Below are 17,854 nucleotides of genomic sequence, written 5' to 3' on the forward strand. Positions count from 1 at the left end.
CCAATGTGGGCCCCACTCATCTCCAAAGTGGCCCCAAGTGGGTGTGGACCCCTGGGCCTGTGCCCATAATGCCCATTGGGTAATCCTGCCTTGTTCGAGACACTTTGACAAGATGGATTTTATATGAATAATATAAGCTTAAAAAAACAAAAAAAAAAAAACAAAAAAGGTTTTAGTTTGGAGTGTGCCTTGTGATTTTTTTCCAGTACAAAAAAGTGTTTCTTGGCTTAAAAAAGGTTGAAAATACTGAATTATTTATTGTTTATCATTGAGCTGAACAGACCGGCGTCGCCCTCTAGCGGCAGAACGAGGAATCACATCTCATCCGGAATCCAGCGGCTGAATGAAGAAACCGCATTCCCGACCGTATTATGTCAGCAGGCAGCGTTTCGTCTCCGGAAAAGGGTGTGGATTTGCGACACGCGGTACAAATAATTAAAGTTAAATAGATTAACCACGCGGCAACTGTAAAAAGTCTTGAACAACTGACAACAAAGGACAACAATACAGCAAATCCCAGCAGTCCAGACTGAGTGGAGCCAGCAACTTGTGAGAGACCGCAGCACGACCACCGTAAGACTCCCAACTACAAACACGAAAACAACTCCAGCTTTTAGCGTTTTATATTTCTTTTTCTCACCGATTCCACTGCTGATTTAATCCTCGGCACCGCCTCGATGACGAGTTTCTTGTACATGACAAGCATGGGGAGAAAAGTTCTTTTATTCAGGGTTTTTTCTGATCTGTGCGCAACTAGACTTGAGTAAATATTTGTCAAATTAGCTATCGATTTTGAAAGATAACTGTATAAGGAGGCGGCAACAATTTTTTATAGCATTGTTTTTAAAGTTATATTTTAAAAAGGGGGGAAGAAACTTCCCCAAACGTAACACCAAGGGGAGTACTATTTATTTTTTTTTTTTCTTCGATGCAGCGGAGTGATATGCTCTCGGTCTTGTATCTGGGATCCGGAGGACATGGCTGCTGGGCTGAGACGCGGGGAAGAAGCGGCGGAAAACAAGTGGGATCTTTAAGTAGGGAGTCGGGACTGCCGCCTAAAAAAAACAGCTTTAACACAGTGGTCTAAAAGGGTTTATTTGGTTCTTTAAGGGTAAGAGACAAAGCGACAGTTTTCTGGTTGAATTAAGAGTAAAAGTGAAGTCAAGTGAGATTCATCAGCTGGGTTCGCTGGCCGGGGAGGCTCGGCGGTCGGTTCCCCACCCCGCGGAGGAGGGCTTGGCTAGCGCCTAGCCTAGCCTAGCCTAGCCTCGCATCGCATTAGAATAGAATCGCATTAGCCTAGCCTAGCCTATAGTCGTTTCGCATTAGAATAGCCCAGCTTAGCATTAGCATAGCATTAGTTAGAAGTTAAAAAAGTTTGTGGAGTGGAGGAAAATTAGACTTACCACTAAGATGTAGATAATCTAACTTATTATTATATATTCCAAAGACGCAACTTTGCCCTGGGTTCCTGGTTTTGCGGGGGTATTGATGATATTTGCGGTGATTCTAACTAACTTTACGCTAAAGGAGCTGTGTTCTGTAGAATGAAGCTAAGCTAATTAGCAATCTGAGGTTCCTTGCTCCGTAGCAGAGTTGATAAATCTGTCCAGGTTGCTGGCTTGTGTCGTGTTTGTGTGTTTTTGTGGTACAGAGCAGCTCTTTGAGCTGATTTTACAGGTGTTTGGAGGATTTGTGTGACATTTGTTGCTGTTTTCTCTACGCCTGTGTAGCGGGGGGGTTACTTCTGACCATGTCTTCCATGTTGTCTCCTCTCTGGTCTTTATACTTGACAAGCATTTCAGACAGATTTACCACATTGAAGAAGACCACTAATCTTCTGTTTTTAAGCGCATTTGCAAACTTTGGAGGAGAATGATGGAATTATTCAGTAGTTCATCTCAGAAGATGCACAGAACATAGATTTTGGATGGTTTCACCTCTTTAAATCACTTCTGGTTCATTTCTTTGGGATGGCTTTGGAAAAACCTGCAGAGTAATGGGTCATGATTTGCTAGATTGTGATGTTTGTTCAGTCCTTTGGGGATAACTAAGTTTTCCTTACTGGAGCATTCCAGATGATGCGTGTTAAAGATCCTTACAGATCATTATGAGTGATAGGTGTTGATCAGTGAGTGGTTTAATTCTCTCTTCCCAACAGTTTAAGTAAACCTTCCTATGCTAGATGTGTGTTTTGGTTTGATTTTCTGCCTCTCAGAGTGAACTGTTGTCACGTTCCTGAAGGAAAATTATAAAGAAGCTCATCTTTGCTTCAGCCATCAGGTCTAGCAGTGTCTCCATCAGACAGTGGATCATATTTGATGATTGATATTAACGGATACGCAGATTTTTGTCCATTTCTTCATTTCCGATATCAACCAATGTGCCAAACAAACACACCTGGAAAACTTTACATGACATCTATTATATTCTGTTGTTTTGAATAAGAAGAGACGAGGGGGTTGATGTGCATATTGTGCAAAAGATGTCATTAAAAAAGTAAAAACTGATAATGATAATTTCCGATATTGCATTTTATTACAATATCACTTGGCTGAAAATATCGGACATCTCCAGTTCATCTGTTATTTGCTAATTCCACAATGAACGGATGATGCAGCCCGGCCTTGGTCTAAAAATGGCCCGGCTGATTCAGCTCTGCTCAGGTTGTGCTGGAACATCTGGCACAACTTCTCCCAGTTTATAATGGCAAAATTCACATTCTCAGGTTGATACTTTTTTTTTGTATCCCTTCCTGTCGTATTTTCTTTGGTTCCTTCTGCTTTCATGTGCATGTAGAACAATAAGCAGTGGGAGTGGGTGCAGTGCTGTCGGACAGCTGTGGTCTAAAAGGGAGGAATCAGGCAGCGATGAGATGAAGGAGGAAACAGCTCTTTGTGGTTACATCCGTTTTGACCAAGCCAATTTTCACAAGCAGCTGCTCCATGTGTTAGACTGCCGTTTGGCTGGTCTGCATGGGACAGACTGAAGCGCCAGAACTGCTGTTGGTTGTTTAATGTTGAGCCATGAATATACAGCATCACCCTAAACTAAATGGTTAGGTGTTTGTTAGGGGAGGGAAAATTGAATCGGAAATCGGGAATTTTTTTGCTTCACAATTTTAAAATAAATTTTTTTGTTAAAACAATTAAAAATAAATAAATAAATAAAAATAATACAGTATAAAATTTTTGTTATTTTTATTGTTTTTATTGATCTTTTTCCTTGTCTTCTTGCACATGTAGCAGCAGAATGATGATTTGGCTACTGTGTTGTTTTTTCCTCGTTGAAATCAAGAAATATGATGAGCTAATAAAATTTTTTTATACATTTGTTTTTAATCTACAAAAATCAGCAATATGGCAGAATTGGGAGAATCGCAATTTACATTGAATTGGCGCTCCAAAAAAATCAAATCGGGACAAAAGTGTATCGTCACAACTCTAGTGTTTTGACTTGTCCTTGTCCGGTGCAGAATCGGTATATTTGTTAGGGCTGTGAGGATATGATTTTGTTTTGATACCAATTTGGTTTAATTTGCAATTCTCCCAATTCTTTGACATTGCTGATTTTTGTAGATTAATAACAAAAAAATATAAAAAAAACTTTTTTTGCTCGTCATTTTTCTTGATTTCAACAAGTAAAAAAACAACCCAGCAGCCAGACCATCATTCTGCTATGTGCGCAAGAAGACAAGGTAAAAGATCAATAAAAACAATAAAAATAACTAATTTTATACTGGATTACTTTTATATATTTAAAAAAAAAATCTATTTAACAAAATCTATTTTTTTCTCTAAATTATGAAGCAAAAAATCTGGATATTAGATTTTCCCATCCCTAATATTTGTTGTAGAAGCAAATGCTGCTAAGATGCAACTTTCTTGCATATTCTCTTTGACTATGTGTAACTTCTGCATTTATATAAAACAACTGCGTCATCCAAGTTGCAGCATGTTTGAAACGTATGTGGAAATGATGAAAAGATGAATAATACTTTAAAAACGGGGAAATCTTTCTTTACGATCTTGTCATTCTAACTAATTGCTCCAACTATACTTTTCTGTTTGTTTTCAGAGGAGCTGTGGCTTTAAAAGCCAACTTGGACGGAGAAGTTTGCTTCCAGAGGAGCTGGGAATTGTCGAGAAATGGTCTCCTCCCAGTAAAATGTGTGTGAAGCTCGTACCGGCGAGACCTGCTGCAGCGTCCTGATCTCAGCGCCCCCCGCGCCCCCCCCCCCCCCTCTCCATCAGTTGTGGTGACCTGACTCCGGACAGCTTGCTACAGGGCCTTTCCTGAGCAGCAGCAGCTGCATCCTGCTTGCTCATTCCCGTCCTCCCCTGCTTCCTGTCCTTGGTCAGACAAGGCTTAAAGCCTCCTCTCCCTTCACCCCGCCCCTCATCACTGTCAAGCCCTCGTAGTCCCGCTCACTTTTATGTTGGATTTCTTTTTCTTCTTTTTCCAGTGGGGAGGAGGTTGATGAGAAGTTCAGAGATCAGTCCGTTCATCTAAAGGCGACTTCAGCCTCTGATAAACTTGGGAGTTCCTCCTCTTTGCTCCGCTACGAGCTGCACCATGACCTCCATGTCGAGTCTCTTCTCCTTCACAAGCCCAGCGGTGAAACGCCTGCTCGGCTGGAAGCAGGGAGACGAGGAGGAAAAATGGGCGGAGAAGGCCGTGGACGCGCTGGTGAAAAAACTGAAGAAGAAAAAAGGCGCCATGGAGGACCTGGAGAAAGCCCTGAGCTGTCCCGGACAGCCCAGCAAGTGTGTTACCATTCCAAGATCACTGGACGGTCGCCTGCAAGTTTCCCACCGGAAAGGTCTTCCTCACGTCATCTACTGCAGAGTGTGGCGCTGGCCGGACCTCCAGTCCCACCACGAGCTGAAGCCTTTGGAGGTTTGTGAGTACCCCTTTGGCTCCAAGCAGAAGGAGGTCTGCATCAACCCTTATCATTACAAGCGAGTGGAGAGTCCTGGTAAGTGCTACACATTCACTGGTAACCATTTCCACCAGGCAAATAACTAAATTAACAGCTGGAATGAATTTAATGATGAACTGGTTCATGTGTAAAACTTTAGGAGGACTCTTACACGACCAGAAATAGTTGGACTGTTGTTTGTCTCTTTGTGTTTAACATTTCTTAGATTTCTACCCTCCTGAGCCTGTCTGCTTTATTCCCTCCTTACTGGAGCTTACTGAACACCATGATGTGTTATAAAACAAACAAAACGGAGACGTTGAAGGCTGAGAGGTTGTTTCTCTCTCTGATTGGCTCGGATCTGCAGCTTTACACCGTGTTGTTGGAAGTTTAAACATCCAATCAGACATCCTGTACGGTGAAGAACAGCTCAGATCAGTCGGACGTCGTTTCAAAATGAGAAAAATCTGCTATAGAAAGTTTTACGTTTAAATGAATCCAGTTTTGTGAAGTCCAAACATTCCTGATTCCCAACGGCTGTCCGCACGTAGGGGTTCCACGTTTTGGAAAACTGGGAAGGAGCTCCATCAGGTCCTGGCAGTCTGGGTGGATCGGGTCCTGGCAGTCTGGGTGGATCGGGTCCTGGCGGTCTGGATGGATCAGATGTATTTTAGCCGCGTTTAGCCGTGATGCCTAGTGCTGATCCTACAATGCAATCGGATGAATTTTAGCCTCTGCAGGCTCCCGTCTGCGTGAAGCTCAGCAGCAGCTAAGACGCTGAACGCTACGCGGGTCTTCTGTGGCGAAGCATCAGACTGGGAATGTACTGGTCCATAAACGAGGCGCACCATCGCGTCACCATGGAGGAGCTTCCTTGCGTGAAATTCAATTCTATTGATAATGATCATAAGCAAATCGTTAAAACATAATAACGCCTCATACTGGGAATGTTTTACTGGTCACCAGTGCAACCCGTGCAGAGATCCCTCTGCTGGCTTTTCAGTCTGGAGATCCAGATTTAATGTGTAAATCTCTGAAAGTAAAACCTGAATGATGGTTTTTAAGCTGCTGGAAAGCAGATGGACCTCGGCAGTGTGCTCATCCTTCTGGCTCAGAGCGCCGAAAAGCCGGTAAAGAAACCCACAAAGGTCAGGCGCAGCCTGGTTCCACCCGCCGCCTCCATTTCACAGAAAATCAATATCTCTAGCTCCAGAGTCTTATTAGATTATGTTCCTCCGGCACTCGGGCTGGGTGTGGCAGCTTGCTGAGAGCACGACCAGCTCATACTGGACTCCCAGTGCTTCCTCCAACTCCCACCATACCCCCGCCCCCCCCCCCTCTGCTGTCATTCAATTTAGCTTTATTTGTGTAGCGCCACTTCACAACAATGTTGTCACAGGGCACTTTACAGACACATCATTTCAATCCAATTCATACATATCCTATAATAGAAACCAACTGATTGCATCGAGTCATGACTTGGATCCAATCCTCCATCCTGAGCTGCACGAGGCGACAGTGGGAAGAAAAAAAACTCCCCTTTAACAGGAAGAAAACCTCCGGTAGAACCCGGCTCAGGGAGGGCAGCCATCTGCCTCGACTGCTTGGGGTGGAGAGGACAGGAAAGACAGATCAACATGTACAACTGCACTTATTCAGGAAAACCCGCTAGACTACCCATAACTATAAGAGCAATGAGCAGAACCTGGACAGTTGGGTCCCGTACATGCAGACTCCAACTCAGGAGATGCTCATATCCTAACTATCAGAATCATGGAAAAGGAAGGTTTTCAGCTCCATCTTAAAGGTGTGGAGGGAGTCAGCCTCCCAAACCCACGGTGGGAGCTGGTTCCATAAGAGAGGGGCCTGATAGCTAAAGGCCCTTCCTCCCATAGTCCTCTTTGAGACTCTGGGAACCACCAGTAAACCTGCAATCTGAGAGTGCAGTGCTCTATTTGGAATATATGGAACTATAAGATCTTTTATGTACAATGGAGCTTGGTCATGGAGAGCTTTATGTGAGCTCTGCTCGTGGAGGATGAGTTGACATACAGCCTCTTTTCCACCATTTTCCACAGCGTCCAAGCCGAAAGAGGAAAGGAGAAATCAGAGTTAAGACATCTGAGCTGCTGCTTCTGCTCTCCGTGTTGTGTCCCCCCCCCCCCCAAATCAATCGCCATGAGATCACCTCAGCTGGTCGAATACGTGCGAACAAAGCCGCCAGTCCAGCTGCAGAAGCTCGATGCTGTTTAATTCTCAGGAGGAAATTCTGCTTTTATCCACCGCGGACGTTTTACAACACTTCCAGCGTTGGTGCGAAGCGTCAGGACTTGAGGCTCACTTATCCTCCACTTTCTAAGAAATAACATATTTAGTCTGTAGGTTAATCTTGAGCACATATCTGAACGAAAACATGAGAAATAGTCACGTAAATGTGACCGATGACGCTTCCTCTAACGGACTGAAGCAGTTCATTTCTGGTTGTGCATGTCTGGATCGTAGTTTTACAGAAAGTAACGTGACTCATCGGCCTGCAATGTGACGCTACGTCAGTCTGATTGTGGGTTTGAACATCAGTCTTCCTCTGCCGGTCGTCATGCAGAAATGCCTTAATTTCTGTAAATCTGTCATAAATATGAGCCAGTTCTCTCAATTTTTACACATTTGATGTCTTTTGCTGCAACATTGAGTTTTAGACAATTATTCCTTTTCTGTTTTTGGCTATTTTTGATATTATTGAGTAAAAGTATCATTTTAGATATTTTTTTAATGTTATAAAAAGTGAAAAGCAGTGTCCAAAAAAAATACACGTAACAGGTCATAAAGTCATTCATGTTGTCATTGTATGAAGTTTCCATCATGCTGTTCCTCTCTCATGCAGTGCTCCCTCCTGTCCTGGTACCACGACACAGCGAGTTCAACCCACAGCACAGCTTGCTTGTACAGTTTCGCAACCTCACCCACAACGAGCCACACATGCCGCTGAACGCCACCTTTCCAGAGTCCTTCCAGCAGCCACACAGTGGAGGCGGCGGCAGCAGCGGTGGAGGTGGAGGCGGCGGCGGTGGTGCTTTCATTTCTCCCAACTCGCCTTATCCTCCATCTCCAGCTAGCAGCGGTACTTATCCCAACTCTCCGGCCAGCTCGGGGCCTTCCAGTCCATTCCAGCTCCCAGGTACGCCTCACACCCTGTCCCTGCAGGACCACTGGTTGTATGTAGTGTGTGTGTGTGAGTGTGTGTGTGTGTGTGTGTGTGTGTGTGTGTGTGTGTGTGTGTGTGTGTGTGTGTGTGTGTGTGTGTGTGTGTGTGTGTGTGTAATGTTGGGTTTCATCAGCCGCTGGTCGCAGATGAATAGGAGGAAAAGAATCTTTGCAGGTGCATGAAAATAAAGAAATATTCGTGACACTCATAAAGCTTTTATATTCAGCCAAATCAAGCTCCCCTCCCCCATCACGCTGGATGGAGCTTCCTGGCCGTAAAACTCGGCGTTCCGGACTCGTCGGATGGCGTAGTGACGTCTTTTATGTCCATTTCCAGACGTCTGGCAGCTTAGAAACTGACCTACCAGGAATGCACGTCGTAATCATAGACTGTATATTAAAAGATGGGCGGAGCCTCCGTGACGTCACCCGTAGGTTTCTGAAGAGCTGGATTGAAGCTCGGTGGGCGGTTCCTACCATCACCATCTTGGCAGAGGCATGCGTGTCGTCTCACCCGGAAAATACATATGTGGGCAAAGAGGTGGAGCTGAGAGGGGGGCTGTGAGCGTCATGGTGGATGATTGACATCGAGCGAACTCCGAGCTTCCTGTATCTAAGAGCTAACCAAGCTAACCTGGAGATAACAGGAGCTAACCAGCTAACGGAGGTAAGCGGGCTAAAGCTAAGTCACGTTGTTAACTGGCTAAAAACCGCGGTTGTTCTATGTTCTTCTTACTTGAAGCGGGAGATCGGGTACCTGTAAATCAAAAGGACACGCCCCTAAATATGCCGAACTTCGAGATTAAACGGGCGAGTTAGAAAAAAATTTACTCCCCCCCCCCCCCCCCCCCCCCCCCCCCCCCCCCCCCCCCACACACACACACACACACACAGTTGTCATGATGGTAAACATGACCAGACTGTAAACATGTTTATTTCTGCTGTAAAGTTGGTCTTTTTAACATGGGAGTCTATGGGGATTTGCTCTGTTTTGCAGCCCCTAGTGGATGAAGGGGGAACTGCAGGGCTTCACTTTTAACCGTCGGAGGTTCCCGTTTGTTCGTGATGCAGCCGAGGTTTGATTCATTCGTCACACGCTAGCAAACCAAAGTAAACAGAAGTCATTTTGAGCACCGCGGCTGATTATAGCAAAGAAACGCGAGAAGATCTGATGAAAGGAAAAGAAAGAGGCGGAACAAACAATAAGACAAGAGTCTAAGCTGTTTTTTGCAGTCTGGCAGCTGATTGGCTTGAAAAGAGCATCTAACCTGAATCGAATCGGGACAAAAACATATCATCACAGCCCTATGATGATATGCTTTTGTCCTGATTCAATTCTGATTTTTTTTGGGTGCCGATTTCATTTTAAATTGCCATTTTCACAATCCTTTGATATTGATGACTTTTGTAGATTAAAAACAAAATAAATGTATAAAACTAATTTTTTTCTTTTTCTTTCTTTCTTTTTCAATTTTTTTGTCCTTTTACTTGATTTTAATCAGGAAAAAACAAAGTGGCCAGACCATCATTCTGCTGCTATAACACTCAAGAAGACAAGTTAAAAGATGAATAAAAACGATAAAACTGACAAAAATTTTATAATGGATTATTTTTGTTTATTTGAAAAACAATTTACTTTTTTTGAACAAAAAATCTTTTAAAATTGTGAAGCAAAAAAAACAAAAAAAAAACCAACAGATTTTTTATTTGATTTTCCCACCCCTAAACCTGATTCTAATGCAGTCGTAAATGGGAAACACATCGTCAGTTTGGAAAACTGTGTGGAAACTAGGCCGTGTGTGTGTGTGTGTGTGTGTGTGTGTGTGTGTGTGTGTGTGTGTGTGTGTGTGTGTGTGTGTGAGAGAGAAAAGCTGCAGGCAGAAAAGCTCGTTAATGGCAGATTCGGCTCTTAGGATACGAGCTTATCGAATCCCCGTCTCCACGAACGCGATCCGTCTTCGGCGTCGTTTGCCTCGATGACGGCTGGAAAAGCTCGTGTCTGTCGGGAACGGGTTAGCGTGTGGCTTAGAAGTGAGGCGTAATGTGACACCGTTTCCGGGATACAGATCCTGTGATGATTGTCTGAGTCTAGGGAGACGTACGTGTGTGTGTGTGGATGCTTTTATGTGTGAAGCAGCAGCAACTGGTCTCATCCTCTCTAACTGCTCTTATGGTCTCAGCTGACACCCCGCCCCCGGCCTACATGCCCCCTGACGAGCAGCTGGGCCAGGAGAGCCAGTCGATGGAGACGAGCAGCAGCAGCAGCAGTCTGGTGCCACAGAACATGGCCAGAGGTGGTAAGTCCACTCATAGACCAGCAGGCTGACGGGAGGGATCCAACGTGGGGTGTTTCAGCCAAGATGGAGTCAGGAGCTGTTTGAAAGGCTGAACCATCGGCTTGATTTCCTCTGAACAACAAGCAGACGTTTCCAGAAGTAGATCCAGAGATTTGCCAAAATAAAAGCTGAGGTGTTTTAGTTCCTACATTAACAACCACAGAGTCAAATGAACATGTTTACATGTAAATGACATCACGTCTCTCAGCAACGGTATAATTCTGCCGCATCGTGGACTGTCGTGGTTAACGACTTGGTCTAGACCCGTCTCTCCTGTCAGATTTTCTAGATGTCATGTAGAGACTTGAGGCGCTGCCCGGTCCTCTTCCATGCCGTGATACATCCATAGATGTCCGGTTAGGAAAGTTCCTGAATGCAACACATTCATAGTTATTATAAACCTAACGTTTTATTTAAAGCTGCTTCAGGGATAGAAAAATAAAAGTTATATTGTCTGTTTTTGGTTTTGTCAACTCTGAGGAAGAAGCCACCTTTAAGTTGGGTTGCAGGCCGATCGAACGTGTCCAGGTGCAGCGAGACGCTGAATAAAACCCTCATTTAGTCTGGGTTAAACGTAGGATGTTAAACCCTGACACAGCAGCAAGCTGCAGCTTTCTGGGTGACTTTGAGGGTGTAAAATCATTTTTACCGGAGAGCGCTGCGCTGTTCTGAATACCGACTCGTGCAGCTTCATGTGGACAGATTTCCAGATTCTCTCCAACTAAAAATCCCATCAGAAAAAAGATGAGGTGAAGAGAGATCTGGAAGACGTTACTTTTGGTTTAGTTTTGCCTCAAGCCTCGGCATCTCTTGCACAACACCCAGCGGACCAGTGAAGACACATGTGGCATCTTTAGACACCTGTTCATCAGGAGGTGCAGTATTGTTGCTGACGAGCAGCAAGCGGTGAACGTTTCTACGACAACATTTAGGTTCAGAGACAACAAAACGTCCACTTCAGGCTGGAACTAACTCGTAGGACATACCATGTTCAGGAAACTTCATTCTGCAGGGAAATTATTCTGTTTCCATCCAGATGTTTGCAGACACAAGGAAGCAGCAGTCCTAACATGTTGCCACGCCAACGTCACAGAGAAACTTTGCTCGGAGTTTCGACCAAACCAAAGTAGACAGAACTGGAAACATGAGAACTTCATCGTCCACGACAGCTTCTGGACGTTGTGGGACAAAAACTCTGCAGCTAGCAGCCACGATCACGCATCATGTTATAGTTTTGCTGTTTTATTCTAAACTCTGCTGATGTCTCTCCTCTGATTCTGTTTGAGATGAATTATGAAGGTCCTGCTGGTTTCCATGGAGATGAAGGAGGTTTTATTGTAAACTTTTCTCTCTTCCAATAATAAACAGTCTTAGTGTTCGTGTCTTTCTGGACCCTCGTGGTGTTTCTAAGGCGAATGTTGTCTAAACCATAGACTGTATATAAAAGATGGGCGGAGCCTCCGTGACGTCACCCGTAGGTTTCTGAAGAGCTGAATTGAAGCTCTGTGGGCGGTTCCTACCATCACCATCTTTGCAGCGTCATGCGTGTCGTCTCGCCCAGAAAATACAAATATGGGCAAAGAGGTGGAGCTGAAAGGGCAGCGGTGAGTGTCATGGCGGATGACTGACATCGAGCGAACTCCGAGCTTTCTGTAGCTAAGAGCTAACCGAGCTAACCTGGAGCTAACAAGGGCTAACCAGCTAACGGAGGTAAGCAGGCTAAAGCTAAGTCACATTGTTAACCGGCAAAAAACCGCGGTTGTTCTACGTTCTTCTGACTTCAAGCCAGATATTGGTATCTGTCAATCAAAAGGACACGCCCCTAAATATGCCGAACTTTGAGATTAAATTACTTTTAAACGGGCGAGTTAGAAATAAATTCACTCCCCCCACAGTTGTCATGAAGGTAAACCTGACCTATTAAACCTAAAATGGATTTTTGTACCAGGCTGTAAACATGTTTATTTCGGCTGTAAACATGTTTATTCCTGCTGTAAACATGTTTATTTCTGCTGTGAAGTTGGTCTTTTTAACATGGGAGTCTCTGGGGATTTGCTCTGTTTTGCAGCCCCTAGTGGATGAAGGGGGAACTGCAGTTTTATGCACTTCTGCGTAGGCTTCACTTTTAACCGCTGGAGGTTGCCGCTTGGTCTAAACCTGGATTCTCCTGACTCTGACTGTTGATAAATGATGAAAAACGGTAAAATGATGTAATTTTGTTCTGGCAGCGCTGCTCAGGGTCTCGTTGCTGCTTGTTCTCTTTATGCCTCAGTGGAGCAGAGCTTCCTTGTTGTGGGGCTTGTCATTTCAGACAGGAAGCAGAAAAAGGAGACCCGTTGGAGGACAGTTTGACACTTTGGAAGGTGCATCTTTACCAGGATTCAGTCTGTTTATTAACGTGATATTTAATCTTCTGGGCTATTTCCAGATGTGCAACCGGTGGAGTACGAGGAGCCGAGCCACTGGTGCTCTATTGTCTACTATGAACTCAACAATCGCGTAGGAGAAGCTTATCATGCCTCGTCCACCAGCGTGCTCGTGGACGGCTTCACTGACCCCTCCAACAACAAAAACCGCTTCTGCCTTGGACTTCTGTCCAACGTCAACCGCAACTCCACCATCGAGAACACCCGCAGACACATCGGCAAAGGTACGGCTGGCCTTAACGTAGACAGCAGCAGCAGCAGCAGCAGCTTTGTCTGGATGCTGACAGCCTTCTGTGTGTTGTCCAGGCGTGCACCTGTACTACGTGGGAGGGGAGGTGTATGCAGAGTGCCTCAGCGACACCAGCATCTTCGTCCAAAGTCGGAACTGTAATTACCACCACGGCTTCCATCCCACCACCGTGTGCAAGATCCCCAGCGGGTGCAGCCTTAAGATCTTCAACAACCAGGAGTTCGCTCAGCTTCTGGCGCAGTCGGTTAACCACGGCTTCGAGGCCGTCTACGAGCTTACCAAGATGTGTACCATCAGGATGAGCTTCGTCAAGGTAAGGGACATAAGTCAGCATGGATATTATTTTTATTTTAGATATTCCTGGGTTTTATCTGACGCAGCGTTAAACTCTGGGAGTAAATTCAGCTGCACACATCCACGTTTCCCTCTGAGTTCTGTGTTGTACGTGGTTACTGCAACCGATTTAACCGGAGAAACATCAATTCTGAGTAGTTTGTAAGAAAAGAGTTAGTTTTATAAAACAGAAATGGGTCAGAAGTGTCCGGCTAAAACCAGAAGGAGCGGAAACACCGTGCCAGTTCACAGCGACCGCTTCGTAACGGGCGAGGAGCGAAGAGGTTATTCAGTCCGGAGATGCAGGATGACTTAACAACATGCAATCTAGCAGGAATTTAGATTTCCAGAAGCAAAATAAATTTTTCACTAGTAGCTCAAACCACTAAAAAATAAGAGTTTCACTCGTTAGCATAGCATTGTTATAATAAGCTAATTAATAAATAACAGCGGCAGCCATTAAGGTATCTATTCTGCAAGGTGCCTAATGGCTGCTGTAAACATGTTTATTCCTGCTGTAAACATGTTTATTCCTGCTGTAAACATGTTTATTCCTGCTGTAAACATGTTTATCTCTGCTGTAAACATGTTCATCTCTGCTGTAAACATGTTTATCTCTGCTGTAAATATGTTTATCTCTGCTGTAAACATGTTTATTTCTGCTGTAAACATGTTTATCTCTGCTGTAAACATGTTTATTTCTGCTGTAAACATGTTCATCTCTGCTGTAAACATGTTCATTCCTGCTGTAAACATGTTTATCTCTGCTGTAAATATGTTTATTTCTGCTGTAAACATGTTTATTTCTGCTGTAAACATGTTCATCTCTGCTGTGAAGTTGGTCTTTTTAACATGGGAGTCTCTGGGGATTTGCTCTGTTTTGGAGCCCCTAGTGGATGAAGGGGGAACTGCAGATTTATGTACTTCTGCATAGGCTTCACTTTTAACCGCTGGAGGCTCCGTCATTACATATACGGTGTGTGGTTTAGTCACATCATTAATTGTGCTTCTCTTTAGGGCTGGGGAGCAGAGTATCACCGCCAGGATGTCACCAGCACCCCCTGCTGGATCGAGGTGCACCTGCATGGACCCCTGCAGTGGCTGGACAAAGTGCTCACACAGATGGGGTCCCCTCTCAACCCGATCTCCTCTGTGTCCTAATAATGGATTTTATGGGCGCTTGGAAAGCCCCTTTTACTTTTTTTTTTTTTTTTTTTTTTTTTTTAAACATTTTCCCTTCATTTTTATTGTTTCTGTGCTTCCCATCCACTGATTTGTCTAATTTAAACTGTCTTAATGGCTGAACTGTTTACACTTGCGTTGGGAAGGGATCCTGATCTGTGGCTGGAAATTAAACCGCAGCGACAGCCAGAATCCGGTTGTTTCAACAAGATTATGCAAGAAAATAGCAGGAGAGTGAGGAGAATGGAAAGTGCCCAAGTAGCCCGAACAACACGGACACGCTACTGCTTGACAATGCTTCAGCACCGGGAGGAATTTAAGCCTCTTGTCAGGCCTCAATCTCTCAAATATACAATTTTTACAAGTTTTTGTTTTGACAATGATTTTTTTCTGTGTAGTTTTTAAATAAGGAGATTTGTTTCACTACTCTGCCTTATGTCTGCTGGACACCTGGACATTTACTGAACACTTTTCTGAATGTCACTTATTTCAGCTGAGATATAGACACAGTTATGTTTACTGTTAGACTCAGATATAACAAATGCTTTCTTTTTATAGTCTCTACTGCTAGAAATGAACACTGAGCTACCGCCTTTAGGAGAAATCGTGTATGCCAACGTTATATTCTGTCATGGGAGATCACTGAACCAGTTTAACATGCCATAAGCTAACAACATTGTGAATGTTGCAGTAGAAGTAGTCGTCATGTGATCAGAAAACACACCACCTTTACTGATTGTTTGTACTTCTGGGTCAACTAAGAGTTGCTGTATTTTCCAGACTCACTGTATTAACAACATTGTGCACTCATGGATTTTTGTGGAGGCATATTAAATTTTAGCGTGGGTACCAAGGCATTAAGTTGATAGATAATTTACTTCGTTAGCTCAATGAAATAAACAAGATTATTTGGTAACGATCGCTTCAGTCTGGATCTTTACCGTTGGGCATAAATGAGATGGAAATGATGGCTTATTTGCATCTTTTTTCCGATTGAAAGCTTTAGTTACGCGTTTAAATAACTGCCGTTGGATATAGAAGATGATCAGCGCTGCGATCACTTAATCAGATGAGTCTGAAAACAGTTCATGACACCAGAAGTGACTGAATGGCTTAAATGTTAAAAGCATAAAGCTCACTGCTTCTGCTCTACTTGGGGTCATTTACAGTCCTCGAATTTAGTCAAATCCTTTTAAAGAAAAAGGCCAAATTCACAACAAGCACTCAAATAACTGCAGATAAAGGAATTTGCTAAATTATAATTTAGTTTTATTCATTTTCAGCTCTACATGTTTTAACTCCCTTTAAATATTTGTCTACAAGTGACTTAATTATATTGGTTTATCATGTTTATTTGCTTGTTTTTTTATATTTCTATTGAACCACAATTCAAAAACAATATTTTTTTTCCCCCTCTTGAGGGTTTTAATAAATTATAGGACAGCTGTTTGTGAATGAAAAAGCTTCGGTTCTGTCAAGCAATTCTGGAGGTGAAGTCCCAAAAACCAAAATGCTATTTATTTATCACGCCGGCAACGTTCTCTAGACAACATAAAATAAAAAAGATATGCAGAGACAAAAGAAAATCACTGCAGTTTACATCACTGAGCCCTGGCAGTTTATTATTTATGCATAATAAACTGCAGCTTTCCCTCCACATTAAATCAAACCATTTGATGTTGATACTGTCGGAAAATTCCACCTAAACTGATTTTTTATAGACATGCAGACATGTAATCACTGAGAATAAATACTGCAGAGATGTTTGGAACCAGTAGTATTTTTCATTCTGATGTTTATTTCACACGTTTGGTCATTTACAATATTTACATCTTCTGATTTCATGACCTATTGCGTTACATGGTCCAACCACATTATAAAAGACTTGCCCACCCCTGTCGATCTGTTATTTCTAAAAGCATGCTGACCAACACTCAGCAGCTGATTTCGCAAAACAAAACTTTCAGATTGTTTTCTGAATAGCTACTGAACATTTCAAAAGGACTGGAAAAGTGTTGGAATAGGCCTGCGATGTGTGTAGCGGTGACACACTTCACTACAAATCAAGGCCGGATTATCCAATGGGAATTATGGGCACAGGCCCAGGGGCCCACCCCCACTTGGAGCCCATATGGGTTCTACACGACAGCAGTTTGGACACAAAACAAAATGTACATAAAAGTCAGATAGTTACACCACTACCAATAGGGTATTGCTATTGGTACCATTGGCTGAGAGATGTTAGAAATGTCTTTTCAGTGTGTTAGTCACAATTTTCACAATATTGCGGTGGGGAAGGGGGCCCCTTGAACACTCTGGGCCCAGGGGCCTGTGCACTCTTAATCCGACCCTGCTGCTAACATATCAATACAATCCAAGTCTATTTTGTGTTTATAAGGACATTGAATGTCATGCATCTTTGTCTTCCACTGCTTTTGGAACACATAAATATAATTTTTCTAATATGCAGTATCCAATTTAGTCCCATCAATTTTTATGGCCTTTTCTAGGTTTGGTTCAGCATGTACAAAGTGTTCATTAAATTCAATGGCTACTCATTCCTACATTTTACATTTTATTATTTATAAAATATTTTGGATAAATGTTCCTTATTTGATTATTATATATTTTATTTTTTATTTTTTATTTTTTTTTTTTTATTTCCCTTTGTGGAGCGCGAGATCGACAGACGGATCGGTGCGGCGTCTGCAGTAATGTGGACTCTGCGCCGGTCTGTCGTGGTGAAGAAGGAGCTGAGCCAGAAGGCGAAGCTCTCGATTTACCAGTCGATCTACATTCCTACCCTCACCTATGGTCATGAGCTGTGGGTCGTGACCGAAAGAACGAGATCTCGTATACAGGCGGCTGAAATGAGTTTCCTCCGCAGGGTGGCCGGGCTCTCCCTTAGAGATAGGGTGAGGAGCTCGGTCATCCGGGAGGGGCTCAGAGTAGAGCCGCTGCTCCTTCGCATCGAGAGGAACCAGTTGAGGTGGCTCGGGCATCTGGTCAGGATGCCTCCTGGACGCCTCCCTGGTGAGGTGTTCCAGGCACGTCCCTCTGGGAGGAGACCCCGGGGAAGACCCAGGACACGCTGGAGGGATTATATCTCTCGGCTGGCCTGGGAACGCCTCGGGATCCCCCCCGCAGAGTTGGCAAATGTGGCTGGGGAGAGGGAAGTCTGGGCTTCCCTGCTTAGGCTGCTGCC

General features: G+C 43.9%; 1 protein-coding gene across 4 annotated transcripts; it reads left to right on the forward strand.

The window, feature by feature from the left end:
- Nucleotides 1-380: 380 nt before the first annotated feature.
- smad5 (SMAD family member 5) lies at nucleotides 381-16,346 on the forward strand. Of its 4 annotated transcripts, XM_079249803.1 has the most exons (8): nucleotides 971-1,111; nucleotides 4,078-4,169; nucleotides 4,466-4,978; nucleotides 7,803-8,096; nucleotides 10,303-10,419; nucleotides 12,887-13,108; nucleotides 13,191-13,447; nucleotides 14,485-16,346. In XM_079249803.1, the coding sequence occupies exons 3-8, from the start codon at nucleotides 4,576-4,578 to the stop codon at nucleotides 14,626-14,628; spliced, it is 1,437 nt and encodes a 478-aa protein (XP_079105929.1). In that variant the 5' UTR covers nucleotides 971-1,111; nucleotides 4,078-4,169; nucleotides 4,466-4,575; the 3' UTR covers nucleotides 14,629-16,346. The 4 variants fall into 4 exon arrangements, with proteins under 4 accessions (XP_079105928.1, XP_079105929.1, XP_079105927.1 ...); XM_079249802.1 differs by lacking the exon at nucleotides 971-1,111 and adding an exon at nucleotides 381-573 and having other exon boundaries at nucleotides 4,078-4,978; XM_079249801.1 differs by having other exon boundaries at nucleotides 4,078-4,978.
- The last annotated feature ends 1,508 nt before the right edge of the window (nucleotides 16,347-17,854 follow it).

The sequence above is a fragment of the Telmatherina bonti genome, assembly GCF_933228915.1.
Source record: "Telmatherina bonti genome assembly, chromosome: 12".
Classification (NCBI taxonomy): domain Eukaryota; kingdom Metazoa; phylum Chordata; class Actinopteri; order Atheriniformes; family Telmatherinidae; genus Telmatherina; species Telmatherina bonti.

Coding starts and splice junctions, on each gene's coding strand:
- smad5 (XM_079249802.1), top strand. CDS start 4,576: ATGACCTCCATGTCGAGTCTCTTCTCCTTCACAAGCCCAGCGGTGAAA. Junction 8,097..10,302: donor CAGTCCATTCCAGCTCCCAG/GTACGCCTCACA, acceptor TTATGGTCTCAG/CTGACACCCCGCCCCCGGCC. Junction 13,109..13,190: donor CCGCAGACACATCGGCAAAG/GTACGGCTGGCC, acceptor TGTGTTGTCCAG/GCGTGCACCTGTACTACGTG.